The sequence below is a fragment of the Eschrichtius robustus genome, chromosome 11, assembly GCF_028021215.1.
Source record: "Eschrichtius robustus isolate mEscRob2 chromosome 11, mEscRob2.pri, whole genome shotgun sequence".
In the NCBI taxonomy this organism is placed as follows: domain Eukaryota; kingdom Metazoa; phylum Chordata; class Mammalia; order Artiodactyla; family Eschrichtiidae; genus Eschrichtius; species Eschrichtius robustus.
Window position 1 is genome coordinate 5,423,408 of NC_090834.1, and position 24,113 is coordinate 5,447,520.

At 51.3% G+C, this 24,113-nt stretch overlaps 1 protein-coding gene across 3 annotated transcripts in view; it reads right to left on the minus strand.

Annotated features, from left to right (window-relative positions):
- Nucleotides 1–24,113, minus strand: part of FLI1 (Fli-1 proto-oncogene, ETS transcription factor) — a 113,181-nt gene that overhangs the window by 39,596 nt on the left and 49,472 nt on the right. For all 3 annotated transcript variants that reach the window (XM_068555620.1, XM_068555619.1, XM_068555622.1), the window contains exons 2-3: nt 11,608–11,819; nt 2,581–2,735 (exon numbers count right to left, since the gene is read on the minus strand). In XM_068555620.1, coding sequence (XP_068411721.1) covers nt 2,581–2,735; nt 11,608–11,819 — 367 coding nt within the window. The remainder of the gene's footprint in view (nt 1–2,580; nt 2,736–11,607; nt 11,820–24,113) is intronic.

Below are 24,113 nucleotides of genomic sequence, written 5' to 3' on the forward strand. Positions count from 1 at the left end.
GGAACTCCAGTCAAAATCCTCCCAGGACTGCCCTTAAGTTGAGGGTCCCCCACCCCAAGCCTCCTCTCCTCTCCCCTCTCACCATCCTGCCTTAGCTCACCCGGGAGGTGCTCTGCCATCACCCCAAAAAGCGGAGCTACTCGGGGCTTCATTGTACAGGTCTGTATCTCTCTCTCTCTGTCTCTCAGATAAATTTCTTGCTTTGTCTTACTCTTCTGCTTTCCAGGAACAATCAGGCACGGACCATTGGTAAATGGAAATAATTTTGCACCATTTCAGAATTCTAAAGAAAAGTGTCCTGGGGGAACTTGGATTACGTAGCATATTATTTTTTTTTTTCATCAGCTTGCCTCTGCCTCTCCTAATTCCTCACTTTGAGTATCCAAGTCCTCAAATACAATTTTATACTGTAGATTTTATTTATTTTATTATTTCCTCCCTTGCTTTGGGCTCTGTCACAATATTATTTCTCTTCCTTTGCAGCACACTGAATTATAAATCTTCCACTGTGGAGCATGCTAAACTCTTCCAAATATATTTCCTGGATGATTTAGTCCTAGTTTCTTCCCATCTGAACCTGGAACTGGTGATGAGCTAGGGACCTCGTTTATACTTGTCTTAAAATCCCACCATAAATTCAATTGGTTGTTCCACTGATGTTTTATTGCCTTGATTTGTGGACTTGCCCAAATGAGACTTTCTGTTATGGCCAGAAGGCTGACCTGGAGGAAGCCAACATGTGTGAGGGTAATGCTTAAAGATCCAGCCAGAGGTAAAACAATGACGTGAATCCCTAGGTAGTGAACTCATGACACGAAGTGCTTTGAAAAACCCTTTGATAGGAATTTATGCTATTTTCATTATTACTGCTGTGGTTACTTTGGCCCCCTAAGACTGCCATCTTGATACTCCTTTTGAAAGTATTTCAACACCATTTCGGAGCTGAAGGGTCAACCAAACAGTCTGGTCATTTCCCCCCCCCCCCCCCCACCCCTTCCCTACCCCCGCCCAAAAGTGACTATGGAAATGAAATGGTGTCAACATTTGGTTCAGAGACAACCTCTGGCCTCCTAACTCTTCTGTCCTCAAGATTTCCTCCCCATGCTGGCCACTGTTTAGAGGAGCAGTGCGGAGGTGGGAGGGTGGGGTTTGATTCCACGTCAGCAAAGGCCTGGAGAGGTTCGGCTCCAATGGGGGGAGTCCAGAAGTTTCCCTCCAGGCCAGCTTTAGCTCAGCTTCATTTCTGCCTTCTTTCTGTATTAAAGGAGAAGCCACCGTTTTCTTGCCCCTCACAAATGCACCCGAGCTACACATGCCTAGCTGGCGTTCCCGGGGAGGGGAGATCGGACGTTACAAGATAGAAGTAGCGTCACAGGGATGAGGCCATCCGCACAGCGCCTGGCACCGAGAGGCACTCAGTATACGGAGCTATTCTTCCCCTTCCTCTCTGAGGTCACGCGCTTGTGGAGAAAGGAAATAAACATGCTTTCTGAGCGGTTTTCAAGTCCTGCAGGGCACAGAAAAGTTCCCGCTGGTCCAGCCCTCTCCTGCCTCACCTGTTCCCACACCTCCCGCGCCTGCCACCTTGAGTTTGGGCCAGGATACAAGCATGTGGCTGTGTTCCTAGGAGACGGTGACACACAGCTTCCCATGGAAAAGAAATACAAAGAGCCTAGGACGGAGCCGCCCGTTACAAAACCACACCTTCTAGACCGAGCCGCAGATTCCTTTGGATTACCTCAAAGAGACATCTAATCCTTGGCTCTCAGACACAACTGCATTTACACTTTTCCAAATGGAAGGGGTTGGCCTTCTTGGTAAACTGATTTTGGTAAGTCATTCACTTTGCTTCAGATTTGGACACTCTGGCTCCTTCTACCTGGCATGGACTCTACACCTGGTGGTTTTTCCTCCCTTTTCAACCAGGCAGCTGAGTTCACCAGCCGAGGTGGAGTGTCCAGCCAACGCACGGAAGGCTTGAACAATGATTTTATTTTCTGTAACCAAAATCACCAATACCTAGGAAAAATCGCCTATTTTTACCTCATGACATAACTCGCTGCACACATGTTCAGGCTCTCCTTTTGTTAAATATAGTTATTTGTGTTTTGAACCTGGAAGAGCTGGCTGTAATTTTGGAAAGGTAAGACCCTGCAGATGCCAGGAAGTGCATGCCTGATGGACGGGACAGACCTCGGTAGCCACTCTTCTCCTTAAAGGCAAGGGTGGGCACAGCTGGGTGTCCCCAGGCTTCCTTTTGGGTTCCGAAGGCCTTGCCTCTCCTCTCTTTGAAGGCCTCGTCCTGTGGAACAAGGCACCAAGGGTAGACTCTGTGATGTGACCTGTTTGAGGGCAGGGCTTCCAGCATCTGCGCTTCAGGGCTCTGGTGACATTTGGGAAACTGTCTTGGAGGGCAGCCAGGGAAGAAGGTGGGAAGTGCAGCTTTCCCAAGTCAGCATTTCCATAGAGAACAGGGTACCAGGTGAAGGTGTAGGTGCCCACTGGGACCTGCCCACTGGGACGACTAGCCCAGAAGACTGAGGACGCGGGTGGCAGCCAGCGAACTGGCTCCCAAAGTACCTGCGGGGACGATGACCCTCCTCTCGTTGGTGGTCATGTTGGGGGGAGGGGGGCCGTTCTTCTCGTCCATGTAGCTGTTGTAGCTCATGGCGTTGGACTCGCCTCCGCCCACTAGCTTGCCGCATTTGCTAACGCTGCAGTCCACCGGAGACTCCCTGGAGCAAGAGAAGACAAAGCCCAGAGGAAGTCATCAGTGTCACCGCCACCGCTGCCACCGGCACATCCGTGGAGCCGCTGCCCAGCCCCATTTGGTGGAATGACGCGGACGAGGGCGCTGCTGACGCTACCCTATTTCTATCCACGCGGCCACCAGAGTTTTCTCCAAATCCCAGCCCAATCCTATAATTACGGTACTTAAACACTTTCTGGCAGCCCCTCGCTGCCCTCAGACTGGAGTCTGGACCTCTGAGTTCGGCGCTGCGGCCCTCCCGCTCTGCCTGCAGCTGACGCTTTTAGCCTTGTGGCCAGGCGACCTACGGTCCCGAGGCGCGTGCACTACACCTCGCTCCCAGACAGGCCTTTCCCCGCTCCCAGAACACCCTGCTTCTGCCATGGCTCTAGGACTTGTCACATCATGTGATGCTTAGCCTGGCAGGTGCCCTCCCCCTGGCTGGATTGGGAGGTTCCTGATGGTGGTGCCATGACTTTTTTTTTTTTTTTAAGTTATTTTTTATTGTGGTAAAAGTCTCATAAAACATACTATTTTACCCATATTCAACTGTACAGTTTAGTGGCACTAAGTACATTCACAAGGCTGTGCAACTCTCACCATCATCCATCTCCCAAATTCTTCACCTTCCCAAACTGAAATCCTGTCCCTATCAAACACTACCTCCCCATTCCCCTTCCCCGCCCCCCCATCCCCCGGCCCCTGGCATCCACCAGTGTACTTTCTGACTTTATGAATTTGACTATTCTAGGCACCCCGTATAAGTGGGTTTTAGACAAATACACCTTTTTAAACCCCCTCTACAGTGCCTTACAGAGGGGGTAAGCCATCACTGTTTTTGGAGTGAGTTATTTCTGTGGCATGTATATCATCTTAACGTGTTTCTCACACCATGTTCTATTTGAACTTCCCAATCACCTGCCAGGCTAGGCATGGCAAGGGTTAATATCTCCTTTCTACGGTTAAGGAAACCAGGGAAGCACACGGCCGGGTTAGCCCCTGATACTTTACAGTGTGGGAGCACAGGGCTTCAGCTCAGCGACGAGCATCTGTCTGGTGACTGAGCTGACATCTCACTTGGGGCCTCCTGGTGCCCACAGCAGCCTGGCAGAACACTCTGCCTACCCCGAGCCCAGGGCCATGGAACTGCCCCCATCAGGCGTGCCCAGGCAGTGCCAACCTACCCTGCCCTCACTTCCGCTCAGCCTCTCCAGCAGCGGCAGGACTGAGGGAGATGACTAGAGGCCAAGGAAAGGCTGCAGCCCTGGTTGTCTGGAGCAGGAAGCATCAGTTCTGGCAACCTGGGAGACAGCCAGTCCTCGCAAGAGCTCCAAACCAGGCTTTCAGACCCAGGAGTTCAGATAAGGTTCAGATTACAGCCGGCCAACTCCAGGCCGCAGAACCTCGCAGGGCTTTCCAGAGGCCTGGCCGCTGCCCTCCCTCACTCTGCTGTGGGCAGGAACAGACCATCCCGAGGCCTTAAGGACCAGCGTTGTGCCAGATCGACCCGCCCGTCCTGCAAAGGCCGAAGCCCGGCGGGCAGGAGAGCAGTCACTGAGCCAGGAGAAGGGAGTAACAGCCTGGGAGGGCGGGGACTCGGCAGGGTGGGGGAGGCCAGAGCACATTCAATAAAGAAAATTAAATGAATTTGTTTCTTAATCTGAAAGGAAAAAAATATTGAAGATCACTTATCATAGCTGGGAGATAAATGCCCCACTGAGATATTAGAAGTCAGACGGTAATTTTTTCCTGATGTCTTACAGAGGGGAACATGGGCTGAAAATGAAAATAAGATGTATAACTTACACATGTTAGAATTTAAGGTTTTACTATTCGCCTACTGTTTTTCCAGGCAGAGAACCAAGAACCAGCCGTCAGAGCCCCAGATTGTTAAAAGGTTTAATGTCCCCATAGCAGTCTGAGAGGAGGCAGTAGCACATCGGGGCTTTGCACCAGAGTTTGGCCCTTTGGCTTCTGCTGGAGAAGGACTTGGCCTGCGATGAAGCAGTCCCAGAAAGACCCTGGTGCTGCGTCTGAGCTGAGCTCTTGCGGAGCTGGCGGGGTCTCCTTCAGCCTCCTCAAGGCTAACCGCAAGTGGGCGCATGCGCACACAGGCGCATACGCTACCCACGCAGGCACACGCACCCACGCACGCACATGCAGGCACACGCACCCACGCACGCACATGCAGGCACATGCACACATGCATGCATGCACACACACGTACACACACCACCACGGCCTGGCAGCCTTTCCCAGCATACTTGAACATGGTGAAACAACCCAAGTGCAGCAGAAGTTTGGAGGATTAAGTTGGCCTTTAACCAAGAGAGCAACGGTTTCATTGGCTGGGAACGCAGTGCAGAGGGTGAGGTTGCCAGAGCACACACTTCCCCTGGCGGGGGCCAGAGAACTTTCTGCGAGGGGGCGGTGTCGGGCGGGGGCGGGCGTGGCGGAAGGGGACTTGCCCTTCGCGGGCTGCGCCCCACTTTGGAAACATCGGGGAGACGAGTTGTGAAAATTCTTTTCCACGTCAGCTGGGCCTCTGGAGATTTCTGTGCCCAAAACGGACCCCTTGCCATGCAGAGGTGAAAAGTCAGACCTCAGAAAGCATCGCAATGAAATGACCCCTTATGCCATAGGTGCCTGGGGCAGGGCCAGTCCCTGGGGCCAGGAGGAGAGAAAAATAAATATGGAAAGAGGAATTGTTTGGTGAAAGCTGCCTGGTGTGTCACCTGGTAAGGAGCCTGAGCACTGCGGTGAGAGAAGCACCTGCGTGGGGGGCGGGGGGGTGGGGGGGCGTGGTCAGGCCAGATCCCCGGGGAGGACATCTGAACAGGGTCAGGCCCCGGGTTCTCCTGCTAGGGTGACCACGGGGGCCGGCCAGTAATGGGAACCTTCTCGTTTCCTATCACAAAGAAAGCGGCCATATTTCAGGGTCCAACCCCTCCCCCGCCCCGTGTTCGCACCTGCTCCCCAGCGGGGCGAGGTGATCTGCTTGCCCTGCGCCCGCCTGGCTGCTTCTCCTTCGGGAACAAGGCCCTGTCCTTGGTCCCAGACCCTAAGATCTGCAAATGGGCGCCCTAAGGGAGAAGCCCTGGCCACCACCCTGGCCCTCCTCCGGCTTCTGGGACAGAAGGAGGGAAAGCCACGCCCTCACCACCCACCTGCCGCGCTCCCCTCCGCGCTGGGGCTCTCGGCTCTGTGACTCTGCAGACAGCACAAGCCTGACTCGGGGCCTCCCCAGCTACTGCGAGGCGGGGGGCGGGGGGTGGTTAGTGGGGTACAGGTGAAGCACAGCATAAAGGCTGCTCTTTAGTGAGGCAGCTGGCGCCCGTGAAGAGGCCCGATGAAAACAAGGGGGGGCACGCATGGAGGGGGAGAGGTTTCGCCATTCAGCTGGCCCATACTGCTGCTGATTTGTATTGAGGCCTGTACTTACAGCTAGCATGGGGTCAGGGCCCACAGGCAGCTGACAGCACCGGGACAGGTGACAGGAGGGCCTGGGGCTGCCACGGTAGAGCGGGGGGAGGTGATGGCTCTGAGAGGGTAACTCAGAGCATCTCCCGCTCAGAAAAGCCACGCAGCGGAGGCCACAGCAAAGGCGTTGTGGACCCTGCAATCTTGTCCTTTATTTTCACCACTGGACATAGGCTCTTTACTCCTCTGGTTTTATCTGTGTGTGTTCAGGGAGCATTGCTTTAAAAAGGCTACTACTGGTTTCCAGAAGTGCCTTGCAAACTGTCAAGTGATTTAAAACAAGATGAGAAATCTTGAGTGTTTGGATAGAAGGAGATTTCAAAGACTTTGCCCAAAGATAACCCCTTCAGACTATGCAAACATCTTCTCTACCTTCCCTTTCAACTCAGAGCAACTTAACTCAGGGTATGTCATCCAGACCCACCGATCTGCAGCCCAGGCTTACTGTCAATGGATACGCAATATCCACACAGCTAATGTGAGGTCCCAAGGTCTACTGGAGCCCTGTGGTTGCATTAGGACTATCAGGTGTGTCTTCCACATCCTGTGTGTCTTCCACAACATGTGTACCTACACTGTGTGGAAATTAAACAAATCTGTGCTGTCTTTAGGATTTCCGTAGGAGCCATGCAGAGATGTGTGCATATGTCTTTTTTGTTTTTGAAAAGGAGATGCAATATGTTAAAAGCAAATTTCAAGACAAGAAATTGCCTGTAGTAAATCCATCACCCTGACTCATACGTAGTAGATGCTCATAGCTTCTCCAGAACCCTGAGTGCGCCTCCCACCCAGCTTATGTGTGACATGCTTCATATTGTGAGGTTCAGAATTTTAGGAAGCACCTTAGGAAGGCACTCTGCATTCGGAGGCAGAAGTGACAGGGTGTGTGGGGCTCGTCTTCCTGTATGTAGAACTGAAGTCTGTAGGTGTCTAATAAGGGCATCCGGATCCTGCTGGCCAGTCTAGGGAGCGTCGGGGCAGACTAATGCTGAACTCTGGTCCAGCAGGTCAGGCAAGCGAGTCTTTGCATTTCCCCTCTATAAGTTGACATATTATTTTTCCTTCATGGGATGTTATCCCCAAAACCTGTGGTTGGGACAGGATGAAGCTGAGAGTTAATTGCAGACCACAGCTTGGATCGAGATGCTGAAGTCTACATCCAGCACAGAGCCTATGTGCCACACTGTTTGAAGAGCAACTCATGCTAACAGATTCAACCACAAGGGGAAGGTACAGAGAAAGAGAGCGGACCTTCCTCAACGCGGGCAAGCTCGAATTTCTATGAGCTCCTCAGACCTCCGTCTCTCCACCAGCCCCTGTGACTTTGCCGGCGGCATAAGAAGCAAGAAGGGTCTTGTAGCTTTAGGTGCACAGAATACCTCCTCCAGTGACACATGTATCTGTGGGGTCTCTGATAAGCATCAACTAACTCAGAATCCCAAGTTAACAAAGAACATGGAGAGAATTCACAGTGAATCACGGGACGGTCCAAAACATTCTAGCCCAGCACTGTCCAATCGAAGGGGCCACATATATAATTTAAAATTTTCTAGTAGCCACATTTTTAAAATAAAAAAACAAGGTAAAATGAATTTTAATAATATATTAAAATGTATTAATATATTAATTCAATACAGCCCGAAGATGATCATTTCAATAAAATCAATATAAAAAATTAATGAGATATTTCACTTTTTTTCTACACTAAGTCTTCTAAAGCCAATATGTTAAAATATATTTCAAGCACATGTCCATTTTGCATAGGCCATAGTTCAGGGGCTCCAAAGCAACCTGTGACCAGTGGCTACTGCCTCGAAAAGAAAGCACAGATTCAGTCTGTGAGCCAAGAGATCCCAAATTTTACACTCTGGTTTTTTCATCTGAAGTTAGGAATTATCTTTTGCATTAAAAGTACCATCATCAGTGTTACTTGGAGGATAGAAGCACAGAGTGGCAGGTGAGAGATTTAAATAGGCCGGCATCTGTTTCATCACATTGTTTCTTTTTGAGTTTTCAAATAATGGGATCTGACGTGGTTCCATCTTAGGAAAAGACATTTTTCTGAGAATCCTTGCTCCCTGCTGCCCACAGTCCAGTTTCCATGTGAGCACTTAGAGGATATTTATGAGGTGCCAGTGACGGCTGTGCCTAGCCTTCCTGGCTCTGAGAGTGCACTGGATCTTCTTTGTTTCCCAGGAGGGGTGAGACTACATCGGTTTCAGAACCTGCTCTGTCACCGGCTCCTAGCTCTGGTCAAGACCGGCAGATCAAAAGCAGGGGCTGCTTTGTGTAACCAGAGCCAGGTAGATATCACGTCTGGTCTCTGGGGTCTTCACACAACTCGCCTCCAGCTGGCTTCTGGTGTGACCGGAGCCAGGGACGAGCTGGCAAGGGGGTTCTGAAAACCGATTTCCTTGGGGGGACCCTCTTTGCCCAGGATTAGTATCTTGCAGTGCTTGAGGCTTCCCTGCAGTAGGGGAGGGACCGGTCAGCTCACAAATGCAGGCTCACCTGAGCACAGACACAGGGTCTTGGGTCTTGGGTCTCTGTCCCGGCTTGTACACGGATGACCTACATGGCTATAGAGGAACCTCTTCACCTTTGAATCGCGTTAGCCACGTGTTCATTCACTTATTTAACAACCGCGTGTTGAACAGCCAATGATCACGTGCCAGGTGCTGCTCAGTAAACAAACGAAGCCCTGCCCGCACTTTAGTGAGGGGTGTGCCGAGAGCCGGGAAGGACCCAAGCAAGATAAACACTGGCGGGTGCTGTTTCAGATCCGGTGGTCGGAGAAGGCCTCTGAGAAGGGGACATTCTGGCAGAGACGTAAAACAAGTGAAGGAGAGAGTCAGAAGACCAGATGGAGTAGGAATGTTCCAGAAAGAAGGAACACATGTGCTTGGCATGCAGGAGCAGCTAGAGTCTTGTGTGGCCGGTGTGGATGGAAGGAGAGAGATGGGGGTGGAGGGCGAAGAGGGTGTCAGAGGGATGGTGAAGGACTTTGGATTTTTGTCATAAGCCATTAAAGGATTTTGAGCAAGAAAGTTAAATCTTTTGAAAGGAGGACTCTGGTTGCTGTCTGATGACGAGATTTCAGAAAGGCAAGAGGAAGTGGGAGGAAGAAGGTTGCTCCCAGGTGGCCTAGAAGGAGAGGTGCTTGGATGGGGCGAGGGCAGTGGAGGGGAGCGGGGGTTGGATTCAGGCTACAGCAGACCAAAGCCTGTCCAAGGGTGGATCTGGATTGTCGGCAAGCATCGGGAGCGCCTGTGTTCAGGCCAGTTTGGGAGGCCCTGCTGAACGGCCCTCCGTGCTGCGGGGTGGGTGTCGGCAGACACGAGACGGTGGCAGAGGCACAACACGCAGGCCGAGGGGGCGGAGAGGTGGGCCACGGGGCCAGAATCCGAGAGCCTGGGCTCCGGGGCCAGCACTGCCTCCTCTGGATCCTTAGGCAAGTCATTCACCACCTCAAAGCCCGCTTTGCCTCTGACGTCAACATGCAATTACAATATGGACCTCATGGGAGAGTGGGGGGGAGCAAACGGTAACGTGGAAAGGTGTTTGACAAACTCCGTCCTCCCTGCACTGGGGGCAGGTCATTACCCTCATTCTCTCTGTGGAGAGACACTCACTCACTGGAGGGGCTCCTGGCTCGGACCCCCTGAGCTTCCCTGAAATCCTAGAGGCTGGGGAGGTGGCTGGGATCCCAGCGGCTGGTTTTGGTTAGTGGGGTTGGAGTGTGTTGGGGTCGGGTGTTTCCACAGGCAGGTCCGAGACCAGGGCCATCTGGGGGGTGCCTCCCCACCATACGCGTACCCCTCCTCCTGCTCTCTCTAGACTTGTTTCTAGACTTGTTTCCTCCGTGACCTCATCCACCAGCTCAGTTAGAACTCTTCCACGATGATGCCCAAACCTAAATTCCAAACCCCAGTAGTATCTGAGCTTCGGTATCCAGGGCCCCGTAGATGTTTTGATCTGGATGTCCTACCGATTGCTCCCGACGCATCTCATGGGGAACGTTGACATCCCAACTCAAAGCGTGTCCTCCTCCTGCCCCCTGTGACTGCTGCTGGCACTGTCCTTCTTGGAAACATCCAAGCTTTGCCAATCTTCAATTCTTTCCTCTCACAAACCCCTCCCCCCAGTGCAATATTTATCCACCTAAGCCCCGTGAATTATACCCCGGATATGTCCCTCACGTGTCTTTCCGCTTTTATTTCCACAGTCAGTGCCATCACTCTAGTTCAGAACTATCTAATTTCCTACCTGGGATATTTCACTAACTTCTTTACTTATCTTTCCGACTCTCCTCTCCCCACTCTCTGTGTACAGTGATCCTTAGCTTTCAAGTCGCAGCTCTTATGATGTTCAGATGTCACGTCTATGTTTCAAGTGGGCGTCTGCATGTGGAATAAATTCCCTATTTTCTTAGCCTGTCCATCAGGGCTCTCTCTTAATTTCCATTTTTATCTCCCTGTGCCGTAGGCCCCTTGGCTTGCCTGACGTTTCATGAACGAGACTACCATTTTCTCTATTTTCGACCTTGGCTCATGATGGTCACTACTGGGATATCCAGCACTTTCCAAGTCCAGGGCCCTGTCCTGGGTCCTTTCTCCTACAGCATCAGTGTCGACCCTTGTAACAAGCCTACGGAAGAGTAAATGCTCCAGCTGTGCAGAAAGGAGGCTGCTGGTGCTCAGAGGGGCCCGTAACTGGCCCACGTTCAGAGGCAGGACTGGACCCGGGCCACCCGCCCCCCAGGTGTGCTCTTCCTCGTCCCTGTGATTTTCTTCTCGTCGGTCCTCTCCTGTCCTTCTCTATCTGCAAAGTCTTACCGGCCCCGGGCGGCATTAACTCCCAACACACTTTCCAAGCGTGACATGTCCTCCCTCGCACGGGGAGCCCTCAGATGTGTTCACCCTCGTCATCATCCTGGACTTTTACTCCAAGAATGGTTTGGTCATCTTTGCTCTAGTGAGACCCACCCAGAGAGGCCAAGTATCTGGAACAAGACACGGAAGAGTATCTTATTGCTTCGTTATCCCTAAGAGGGGCTGCACCCGGGCCTGACATAAGGTAGATGCTCCGAAAGTGCCTGTTAGTGTCGTGGGCCTGAGGGCTGCCTCGGAGCCCAGAGAGCAGGGGGGCTTCCGGCCCTGCTCTGCCCCAGCCCTCAAGTAACTCTCTCACCCCAGCTCTCTGGGGACTGGCTCGGGCTCCCCGGCCCAGCATCAGAGCCCCATCTGCTGCAGACACCCCTTGGTGCCAGATCTGCTGACTCAGCCCCAGAGGAGCGAGCTGGGGTGGGGGCGGGGGAGGGAGGGGGCCCAGCCTCCCCCGGCCCCCGACCCTGGGCAGCACAGGCCTGGTGGGCTTACCTGGACCCATTCATGTGGTCGTACTCCCGCTTGACACTGACCCTCACGGGCTGATTCATCCACTCCTGCTGCGGGGGGAGGGGGTTGATCTTGTGGGGCTGGCCGTAGTCGGGACTCCCGGAGGCGGTCATGTCGGCTTTGGGAAGATGGGCCGCCGGTCCGTAGGCGGAGTCGAAGAGGGATTGGTCGTCGCTCACCACCGACAGAGCCTCCTGGAGGGCAGATAGGAGACAGAAGCCCGGCGTCACTCTTCAGCCAGCACCGCTCCCCACCTACCCTCCCTGGGGATCGGCGGGCTGGCCCAGGGCTGCCCAGTTACGCAAGCTTGGTGGGTTCTCTGCAGGTTACCCTGGGTGACGAGGCAGTCTGGGCAGTGGAGCGGGGATGCAGACCCCCGGAAGTGTGTCCATCTGTTGGGTCTATAGGCTGGGACCCCCAGAAAGGAGGGTGGGGAGCGGGAGACCAGGAAGAATGGTTACACAGAGCGCACACGTGGGTTGGGGTGGTGCTTGAACCCCGGGCTCTCTCGGGATAAACAGAAGTGCCCCTTACTAGGTGGGGAAGCAGTCAAGCTACGGGGCATAGGAGTGGGGCCATTTCTTTTACAGGTGAGGCCAGTGAGACCCACCCGAAGAGGTTAAGTATGTGGCTCAAGGTCACACCAGGGAAGAAGGGTGAGGCCCAGGGTTGTGGTCCCCTCCAGTTTCAGTTTCCTTCTCTGCAGACAGGAATAAGAATAGCTTTTTCAGAGTCGATAGGTGATTGAATGAGAAGACCTAGGTACAGGTGTCTAGCTTGTTTGCTTAGAGGCACTCTAGGATGTGCTGGGGCATCTTACACATCTGAGATGCTGATGGGAGGCTGCCTGCCTCCCCGGGACAAAGTGCTCCGTCATCCTTTCCTGCCTGATTCCTTCAGATGACAGTTTCCAGTCCTAAATGTGAGGATTCAGCCTGCCCAGGAAAGAGGGCGGAATCCCAGCTATGTGGATGGAGGAGTCAGGGCTGATCTTCCCATGCCTACTGTCCCATCACCTGCCGGGGCAGGTGGAGACGGCGGACGAAGAAAGGCGGCAGCATTGCACTTTCTGGAGGTCTACCAACACAAGCAGGGTAATGAGATTCTCTCATCATCCAGCTCGGGGCAGATCACAGCGACCCAGGTCGTGGACTGGGGTGTGATGGTCACTAGATCACACAATTCCACCAAATTAAGTTGACCACGTTTCAGAAAAGGTAGTAATTCACCATCTAGAATTAATTATAATCAATATAATCTAAATATAATTACACAATCTGTAATCGTGGAGAGGTGATGTAATATTACAGGAGAAATGTCTAGCACAGTCTCTGGCACATTGTGACACCCAGTAAAGTTAGCTTTGATGGTTATTAGCTTCAAGTAAAGATTCTCTTAGGCCACCTGCTATGGTCTGAGTTGTTCCCTTAAAATTCATATGTTGAAGCCCTAACCCCAGTTCCTCAGAATCTGACTGTATTTTGAGATAAGATTTTTAAAGAGATGATTAAGTTGAAATGAGGCCTTTTGGATGGGTCCTAATCCAATATGACTGATGTCCTTATAAGAGGAGGATATTTGGAAACATGGAGAGACACCAGGGGTGGTGGGCACAGAGGGACCACCATGTGGAGAAGCAGCAAGAGGGCAGCTTATCTGCAAGCCAAGAAGAGGCCTCAGGACCCGCCAGCACCCCATTTTGGATTTCCGGCTTTCAGAGCTGTGAGAAAATACATTTCTGTTGCCTGAGCCACACTGTCGGTGGTATTTTGCTATGGCAGCCCTACTATGGCACCTTTACTTTAGCCCCCGCTCCCATACCTCTAAAATTACAATCTGCTCTACCAGCTAAGTGTTGCCCTTTCTCCCACGGCTGTTCTCAACCCCAGCAGGAGGACAGCCATACTTCAAAGGAAGAGGCTCTTCTGCAGCTGTTTCCGGCTGGGATCAGGAAAGAATAACTGGAACATAGTCCGGGAAGTCTGCTCCTACACCAGAAGGCTTTGCAGAGTATAGACATGGCCGGAGATGGCAGTTTCGAAGCTGAGCTGCCTGCACAGTATGGAAAGGACAGGGCGGGTCCCTTGATTCAGACCTAAAATCTACTGGGATCCTTCACTTTCCACCTGCTGCCCTGTGTCATACTCCGAGGAAAGCTGTGCTTCTTGGAACCATGTGTCTGTTGGTTATTATATCCATTGTCCATTTCAGTTAGGGATCCGCGCTGGCTCCACACCCCGAACCAGGGGTCTGAACTGTCATCCAGGCACACAGTGGTCCCAAGTTGAAAAGTGTGACACTGTCATCTTCCAGAGGCCTGAATCTGAGCCCATGAACCTCCTGGGGTTCTACACTAGGAGCGGAGATGCATTGCCAACTAGGACCCATAAATGCCCTTTTGGTGATGGATGAACAGTCACCAGTTCTGCTACAAAAAGAGACTACCCCTAAGGAATCAGGTATCATCTTCTGCCGTGGAGAGCGGCTTACATGCTTGCTTGATCATGCGCAAATCTTGGAGTTTCCAATTAAAGTATTTCTTCCATCTTCTTTCCTCTGGGTTGGGGGAGAAGATGATGGAATAACGGAGGCCAGGAGGCCTGGGAAGCAGGACCGGAGATAGTGATACTCGGGCGAAGATCCCTACCACCATTATCCCCAGAGATGGCAGGTCAGGGAGCAGAGAGGCAGGGTAGTCAAGTCAGAGGGACCAAGCAGATGGCAAAACCAGGGTTCACAGCAAAGAGGCTGCAACAGAGGCCAGATGAGGCCAAGCTGGGATTTCTGAAGGCTGACCAAGGAGAGACTTCTTAAGTAGATGAGAAAAAATACTTTACAGAACAAAGTGCAGTGTGGTAAATGGTACAAAACCGGTTTGAACTCATTTTGGGAAAAAGTTTCCTTCAGTTCACAATCAAAGGAAACTCCAGTCAAGGGGCCACATCACAGGAGGCGAGGACGCTGGTTTACTCCAGAACGCCTCTCCTTCCCCTTTCTGTCCAGTCCCGTCCTCGGCTCCCTCCGCTGTTTTGTTCAGACTCTTTCCTCCATGATCGAGTACCTAGTCCCTCACCCAGCCCACCCTGCACGTTCCCCCGACAGATCCACTCCCTTGAAAGCTGTAAATACCGTCATCTGCCACAACCCGGGCTCAGATCCCTCCGAGAGCACCCTCGGTTTCAGCCATCGCACATCTGTTCTCATCTGCCTGTTTTCCAAGAGCTCAGCTTCGCCCCGGCGGCCCACCATCCACGTCCCCCGTTCACGATGTCCAGGCTGCACCTCCTGCCCCAGGCTCGCTGTTCCCACTGCTGCACTAAACGGGCCTTCAAGTGCCCGCCTGTGTCCTAGACTTCGTGAGTCCTTGCGCTGGGACCATCCTTTCCTTGCCCCCTGCTCCGGACGCACATCCAATTCTTCCCATTTTGTAGGTAAATGAAATCTTCCTGATAATAATGCCCTGTGACTCATTTGAACTTTGAAAGGCCAAGTGAGACTACTGCTTGGGTAAACATACACATACACACACACACACACACACACACACACACACACACACACACACTTTTCTGTTTGCAGCCATTGTTAGGGAAAAGGCTTTTTAAAAAAGTTTCATCACATGGTTGAGAAAAGAATTGGTGGCTGGGAGAAGCTGGGGAGAGAGAAGATGCAAGAGAACGGTTCCTTGTCTGGCCTCCTGGACTGGGTCAGAAAACCTAACATGAGCAGGGGAGGGAGATGAGGACTGTTAAGTGGGAATCGTAGATTTGGGGAGACCAGGCCCCAAACAAGCTGCTTTGGGATCCTGGTGGAGCGTGAGAGCTGGGGAGAAGATTCACACTGGCTCCGAAAGGAAACAACGGCGTTTTGCCATGTAAGGCTGGAGCTTTGGGGGTGTCCCGAGACCAAGCCCACGGCATGTTCCCAATGGGCAGTGGCGAGTCTTTTCCAAACTGCTTTTGGGGCAGCGGCGCATTGCAGGAAGACGGGCGTGGGGCAGGAAGAGGCCAACAGGAGCGCGGTGTGAGGTGAGTGTGGCCATTGTACTTGTATGACAGAATCTTGTCCCCACTGGGGGTCCCGGAAGTCCCTGGGGGTGATTTGATGGGGGCGTCGGCACCAAGGAGCTGCTTTGCTCAGCTGAGAAGTTGTTGAGCTGGCAGACGGATCAACAACACGCCTGTAGCTTGTTACACGCTTGTGGCTCTTGTTATTTTCCCTATGTCTTAGAAGCTGTTTACTTTTACTTAAATTCTTAAAACTTATAGAAGTTTCAACATGAAACTCTTACTTGTACTTAAAACTCTTTATAGGAATGAGTACACAGTCGGGGTTCAAGACCTTTACATTGAGGGATGGTTGCTAAGTGTTCACCTCCGGGATGATGGGCTGAAGACAGAGAGAACATCAGCATAAAAGTTCACACACTGTTCTCAGGGTGGCTGGGTTCCTTCACTTCTCCTTTTGACTTTGGACCTGACACTGATCCCTTCATTCAGAGGAAGTCAAATGATCCTTTAAAGACTTGCTGAGTCCGGGTTGCTGTAGAGCACATGGCAGGGAAATTGACTTCAGGGGGAAGGACAGAGGGCGTGGCTCTAATCCCGTGTGGTGCTCAGTCTGGGGTCTCTCTCGGCCCTTGTCACTGTCCCTGTGAAGTCAGCCCTGACTTGCTTAGTAACTGGATCCTGAGAAGCACATCCCTTTGCTCTGCTGAGTGCTGGGAAGGAAAGGCCTGTCACTTAGGATGCTCTGGTCCCTCAGCCACTGAGACCTAGACCCAGAGGGAGGCCCAGGGCCCCTTGACTCCAAGCAGAGAAGTGGCCCAGCACATCAGTATCCCACTTGACCCGTTTACCAGAGCACTCAAGCAAGGGCAACTACTTGGATTGGCAGCTTGATTTCCGAGCTAAGCGGATAGTCATACTGGCCGTAGAAATGCTGACCAAACTGTGTCAGCTTTCCTTCCCAGGATGCCCTGCTGGCCCAGGGAGCCAGCAGATGTACACGGCCAATGGGCACTAGTCTTGGTGCTTCTTACCCAATTTGTGTAAGGTGCCTTTAACACATCACTTATAATACATCCCTGTTACCATTATAGAAGACAGATCGAAGTAGCAGACAATTATCATAGCATTTATGAAGTGCAAATCAAGTTTCCCTGAGCGATCTAATTTAATCCTCCCTGCAATTCTACGAGGGATGTACTGTTATCACCTCGATTTTTCAGATAAGGAAATGGATATTCAGAGAAGTGAACTAACTAGCTCAGGTGACGTAGCAAGCGAGTGTGACCTGGGATTCAAATTCAGATCTGCTGTCTGGGCACTGAACCATTACCATCCACCTCCCAGTTAGACTATAACTTCTTTGAGGGTGACTCTTCATGTCTGTTGAGATGTACACAGAGCACAATCTTTGGAGTCAGAAAGATTTGCGTTCCAGTCCAAGTTCCATCAGTTACTCATCAATGCACCACCTGGTGCAATTTATTTATACTTTACAAACTTCATTTCCTCATCTGTAGAATGGTGATAATAACAGTACCTAATCTGGCAGATTTTGAATAAATATAAAACGAGGTAAGTGAACTCCCTAATTCAAGAGCCTAAAGTTCTTAGGACACAGCAAACACTAAAACAAAAAAACAAAAAAAAGGTTTTTTTTAAAAGAAGCACAATGCTGAGAGATGCCTTGGGACCCTTTGGGTTGGAGATGGGGGCAGGGGGAGGGGAGACAGATAAAGCCTGAGAGATTCCTCCTTCTCAACTGTGTTGGTTACTTAAAAGTAACCAAGGTTGCCCAAGGTTCAAAATGAGCGGGTTTGAAGATAATAGTTGGATTTGAAATGCAGATTCCATGGGCTTCTAGAAAAGAGAACCTACTTCCTAATCTATGTTTCTCCTTCTCCTTGCAAACCATCAGATTGTTCTATTGCAGCTTCAGCCCTCTCTGTCTTTCTAGCTTCTGAATTCAGGCCTCTAGGAGGCACAGATAAGGCACTGAAATAATCCTGCAAACGATGGGAGGAGGTGGCCAGCGCCCACTCATCCTGCTGTTCCTACATCAGGCATGTGGTAAATATCAGAAGAATGCCACGTGCATAACTGTGAATTCACTAATAAATAAACTTCCCTTATTTTGGAATTTGCCATATATACTTTTTTTCCCCTCTCTTTTCCTTTTTTTAAAATGCCAGCAGATGTGTCTTCCACCATTTGTTTCCCTTAGATTAAGCAAAGGATATTTTCCACGCTCACATCAGTTGAGTGATGGGGGATGTGGTCAGAGCATGGCCACATGATGGCCTGGCTGACATCAGTGGTGAGCCAAGAACTGCATCTCTAAAGACCTTAGCAGAGATGCAGGCAGAGAGGGAAAATGCTGGAGAGGGTGCCGTGAGGATCTCCCCATTCTCTGCAGGAGCGCATGGAAGAAATGTCTGCCGTCGTCCATGTGCAGGAAGGACACACACGAGCCACGGTGATGGGCCAAATGGAGTTAGAGAAGGAAAAGACACAATTTTCCCCAACCCTTTCCTGATTCTTACAATTAGGCTGAGTATTTATTTCTAGCACAGGGAATGACCCAAAAGATGGGCCTGAGAAGAACTGACCCTACGTTGTTTCCTTCCCCTCCTCTCCCCTGTCCTGCCCCGAATCTTGTAAGGACAGCTTTCTGTGGCTCAGGAACTCTGCTGGAGCAAGTGAAAAAGATGTCAAAAGCGACCAAACTGAGTTCCCTGCCTCTGCCCCTGCTCAGTGGGTCCATGACTCCCAGACCAGGCCTCTGGAAAGCTAATCCCCGGGTCACCGCAGGGAGCCCATGAGCTGTGGCTTTTTATTACATTCTTTGCATAATGATGTGAAGTCCCTTCTCCTGGCAGCCAGAGAGCATACAAAATGCAGACAGGATTCTAGGGGGCAAAGTCCTCTGTCTTCTCTGTTTTGGGAAACCAGCAGGCTCTGCAGCAGTGTGTGTGTGTGTGTGTGTGTGTGTGTGTGTGTGTGTGTGTGTGTGTGTGTGTGTGTGTGTGTGTGTGTGTGTGTGTGTGGCTAGGGGGGTGGTCAGCACATTCTCATCTGAAGTGTCAGGAGAGGTGGCTCCTGTGAGTTTGCTCAAACCTTTGGCCTCTCCCTCCCTTCTAATCGCCAGCCCTGTGCCCAAATTTTGCCCGTTATTTCCATCCCACAGAGGGCAGGTGCCAAAGGGAAAAGGAGGTAAATGTTCTGCAAAGTTGGACAAGGAAGAAGGTGGAAACATTGATCAGTCACCCAACTTTAACTGAAAGCTCTTCTGCGCAGAGCAGCGCAGGTGCCCTGCTCAGTCAGGAAGGTTGCCTTTGCCCCAAATCAGCCACAACAGTGTTTCCAATCTCTGCCACTCCCCACTGAGAGGCTGCGTCTATTTCCCTCCCCTTGAACCCAGAAGAGACTTTATGACGCCTCAGCAAGTGGAAGGTGGCAGAAGTGACCTTGCAAGACTTCCAAGGCCAGGCGATAGACGCATTACGACTTCCACCTGTTTCTTGTTCTCTCTTGGGCCTCTAGCCCTTGGAAACCAGCCACCATCCTGTGAGGAAGCCCAAACCAGCCCGAGCAGAGAAACTACATGGAGAAGTCCACACACAGAGCAACTGAGGCCACCAGCCACCAGCCAGCTTCAGCCTCCAGGCCTGGGAGTGAGGGACCTTCTGCGAAGGTTGACAGAACTCATAAGCATAATAATTGTTTTTTGCCACTAGATTTGGGGGTGATTTCTCATGTAGCAACCGGAACATCTCCTATCACTTTAATCAGCAACAAGAGATCCATATCCAAAGGAGGCAGAGGAGGATTGTGTGAGTATCCTTCTCACTATGGTTACTGGCAGGGCCTGGCAGGAGTCAGCACCAGGACAGACGCCGTGGGGAAGCTGAGGCCCAAAGCCTAACCTCACCAGGTTCGCACAGTGAGGGAGGGTCAGACTCAGCCATAAGGCCTGACTCCTCTGTTAACCATGTAGGGGAATGACCCCAGACAAACAACAGTGAGAAAACAAACAACCGACAAGCAGGGACCACTTTTTAAAATTAAAGAATAGACAGAACAAGTATAATTTGATAACATGAAGCTTTCAAGGAACTTCTGCAACCATCACCTCATTTAGCCTTTAGGATGTGAGTTAGGATCTCCATATTATTGTAAAGAAAACTGAACTAGTGACTCTCCAACCCGTAGCTTGACTGCAAAGCCTATACTCTTCCCTCCAAACTGTTCCCAGTTTGCTAACTCTGTCTAATACTATCCTGGGCTCTGCCGCACAGCCAAATTGGCCCTGGAAACTCGGAGTGTTTGGCTGATTTCTAAAGTAGCTTATTGAAATTGCTAACCTCATCCCCGCCCTGCCCCCTCGTCCTCCATCCCCACTCCTTGTCACTTAGATCTTCACTAACTGGGGAGGGGGCTTCTGCTGTGGCCGGCCCAGAGAAAGGCAGCCAGCCAAGTCCCTAGAAGATGGAATTGGAATCCTTTGCAGATGAAAGTACTTTATTTAATGGAGTTTAATAAATTAAGGGAGTGAGCCTAAATGAGTTCAGAGGAGAGGGTCCTGGCGTTCCACAAAGATGGCCATGTAACAGAATCCAGAGCTGGAGGTCCCTGTTAATCACCGTCTCCCATTAGACGCTTCTCCACGTCTCCCGTGGGTATTTACCTTTGCCTGTTGACATTGAGTTTTCACAGTCACTTTTTTGACCATAACCACATTTAAAGGGCATCTCTAAAGATCAAAGTTACATTCTCCTCCCACAGAGAATGATTTTACTGCTGAAAAGAAGAAAAGTGCTGAATGTAGACACTAACAGGAAGGCAGATAGAGGTTAGTCTGAGCTCCAAGAAGGGAACATTTTACAGTGTGTTGTCCTTTCTGTTTCTTTACAATGGGACTGACCACTCTTCAAGCTGCTTTTTCTCAATGACAGTGGGGAGTGTGAAAAGGCCAGCCATGATCTGCTGTGTATAACTTGTTACATTTGACACTCCGGGGACCAAGCCCCTCTCTAAGAATAAGGAGTGACCTGACCACAGAGGTGGACCCCGAGGTTCCCAAGGGGCAGGGTGGCAAGAGGGTGGGATGTGAGGCCTCGCTGTGGCTGGGAAGCTTAGATGTTCTCTTCTGTGCAATCAAGCCCGTATTCTTCTGCCAGTTCTGACTGGCTGGAAGGGTTAAATAAAGCCCTGCCAGGTGCAAAGGGGTGATGATGAAGAGGGAACTGTCAACCATCAAAACACACCCCCAGATGCCATGGGGAGAAGCAGGCGGGCAAGGCGGCCGTCCTGGACACTGGACCAGCTGTAGTTCCCAATGGATTGCACTGCTCTTCCCTTGCACTGGGACGGTATTCTGCCTAGTTGCACAGCAGTGGCCGTACCAGTCACTAAAAATACAGGATGCTTCCTCACTGGTGGCTGAGTGCTGCTGCTCTGAGCCCCCTCCTGCCCTTCTCTGCCCCGGGATGACGGCAACTAAAGGGTCGAAGATTGGCACCGCAGGTCCTCCGGGACTCCGCTCCAAGACCAAGAGTTGGTGCCCTGGTGCCCCCGTGGCACTACATGAGTGGTTATACATCAGAACGTTTTCCTTGCCCTGCTTTTCCGATTGCGGAGGTGGTGGCATGAGAGGATGGCTGAGGATCTGGATGGGCTGGGAGCGGCCTTGTCCCCCAGAGGGTCCCTGAGCATGTCTGCTGCAGGGGGGGGTCAAAGACAAAGGGCAAAAAGGAAGCAAACCACTTCACCGCTCTCTTCACTCCATAGGGTGCCATTGTAAAATCCGTTCCAATAAAAGGCACAGGCTGCCAGCTGGGTCAATGCGGGGCTTTATCGGCTGTGCAACTTTGGGCAAATTACCTAACCTCTTGGTTCTTGGGAAATTTTAACTGTCTTCTACTGAACGTTTAATGCTCTTTGACGATGATGAATGGTTGCCCTGCCCTGATCACGGAGAGCTGAAAGCTTGGAAGAAGCATCCTGGTGGGGAGAAGCTGCAGTGCTTCCTCACAGAGTCTGAATTTCCCCCATCGCGGGGCTGATGGGACAGCCAGGGAGATGGAATGCAGTTCCTGAGACTGGGGAGTGGGGGGCTCTAAGAGTTTCCCTTGGGGCTTGGTCTTTATGGCTCTGGCCTGCTAGCTGGACCAAGACGAGCTCAGGCTGGTCTGTGGTGACAAGAGAGTGACGAAGGGAAGAAGGGGGCGGAGGCAGTTCAGGTCTGAAACGATGGGCTTCCCCGGGGGAAGCAGACGTTTGTCTACCAGTCTGATGACGCCTTCTGACATCTTCTGCAAGCGTCTGGGAAGGGAGGAAATGTAGATGGCATGTATCCTTGGGTGCTTCTCCAACGCCACGGGTCCTGGGAACTTTCCCATCCTTTCTCTCAAAGACCAGTTTTGCTGCTAGAAGCAGCCCAAAGAGAGGGACCACGTCAATCTTAGTCACTGTCTGCATCCAGCAGCTTGCACAGTTCCTGGCACCTAGTAGGTGTGCAACAAATTCTTTTGACAGATAAGAACCCCAGAGCATGATGGGAAACACCGAGAGCCTCCCTCTCCCGCCAGCACCTCTGCCGCCAGCCAGACCTCCCGCTCACTCTCGGCCACGAGACATTAAGCCTTGCACCCAGGCTTGTCCATTTTTTTAACCCACCACACCCAGTGACCGTTTCTTGTTCAAATTTAAACACGAAGCTACTGACTACTCCGGCACCACCCCCCCCCGCCCCCAAACAAGCACTTGAGGTCCTTTTCCTAGAAGCTGTGATCTTATCTGCCGATTTCCTCATGTGATGGTTTCCGTGGCAACGGGTGCCCTCATAATCACAGGAAGCCAGGGAGGAAACAAGCACGTAGGGGCCCTTCGATCTATTCTTCCAGCTACACCCAGGGAGCATCCTGGCAGGAGGGCGAAAGCAAAACTAGCCTCAAGAAGCAGGGTGTCCATATCTGTGAGCCCCGCTGGCCCTGGCCAGGGAGAGGGGAGAGTCCACTTCACCTTGATGGGCACCCGGGGCCCAGCACGAGTGACTCCGTTTGACCTCACTTTCTCCAGGGCGTTGGGCAAAGAGGATCCCGAATCCATTTCCCAGTGCTTAATAGCTGTTTGCTTTCCGTGATTCATGCCCAAGGAGCCACGCTGGGTGACCTCAGGCCCATCTAGCCCTGAGTGTGCAGGATTTCCAGCTTTCACATCTGGATGAGCTATTCTAGCCAAGGTGTTTAGTTCTTCTGTGGCCCCAGGGCATATGGTTACCAGATTGCTGCAGCAGCACAAGGATGGGAGTGACCAGAGGAGGTGCCCGCGGAGGTCCGTCTTCTGGGCCGGCTCAGCCAGCCCGGCCCCGTCTCTGCCCACCTCCTGGGTTTACTGTACTCTGCTCCTCCACTCCATTTGTACCTTCTGTTCGTTTTCCCCTTTCTTGTTCTTTCTCTTGCATTTTAATGTCCTGTTTTTTTAAATTAATTTTTATTGGAGTATAGTTGCTTTACAATGCTGTGCCAGTTTCTCCTGTACAGCAAAGTGAATCAGCTATACATATACATATATCTCCTCTTTTTTGGGTTTCCTTCCCATTTAGATCACCACAGAGCACTGAGTAGACTTCCCTGTGCTATACAGTAGGTTCTCATTAGTTATCTATTTTATATAATACAGAGTAGTGTGTATATGTCAATCCCAATCTCCCAATTCATCCCACGGCCCCCTTCCCCCCTTGGTATCCACACATTTGTTCTCTACATCTGTGTCTCTACTTCTGCTTTGCAAATAAGTTCATCTATACCATTTTTCTAGATTCCACATATAAGTGATACTATACGATACTTGTTTTTCTCTTTCTGAGTTACTTCACTTTGTATGGTAGTCTCTAGGTCCATCCACGTCTCTGCAAATGGCACAATTTCGTTCCTTTTTATGGCTGAGTAATATTCCATTGCATATATGTACCACATCTTCTTTATCCGTTCCTCTGTTGATGGACTTAATGTCCTATTTTAAATAGTTTCTCCTCTTGTTATATAAGACCTGCCACCCCTTTCTCCCCAGCACTCTTGGCCTGTAGACATCTCTATAATACAGATTTCTGATTTCTCTTTGCGTGTCTGCAAACACCTATCTGGACACCAGCTTTCTTCTCCCTTTGCTCTATCCAGATGTCCCTGCATAGACCCTTCCTCATCCCCTCTGCCTCATTGAATCTCAGCTTTTCACCAAACCTTTACGGAGGACCTTCTACATGTCAGGCATTCAGTACAGGGGATGCAAAGGTAAATAAGCCCCAAGGTGTTCAATCTTCTTCTGGGGAGAAGGTTGACATAAATACAGGGACTTATGTGTGGGGATGGGAGGGCAGTGAGTGACGGCCTTGGGGGTTGGCCTCCCGGAGGAAGTAGAGCCTGAGGTGGGTGGAAGGGACCTTCTAGAACACCTGGAGTTCCACCACGTCTTCCAGGA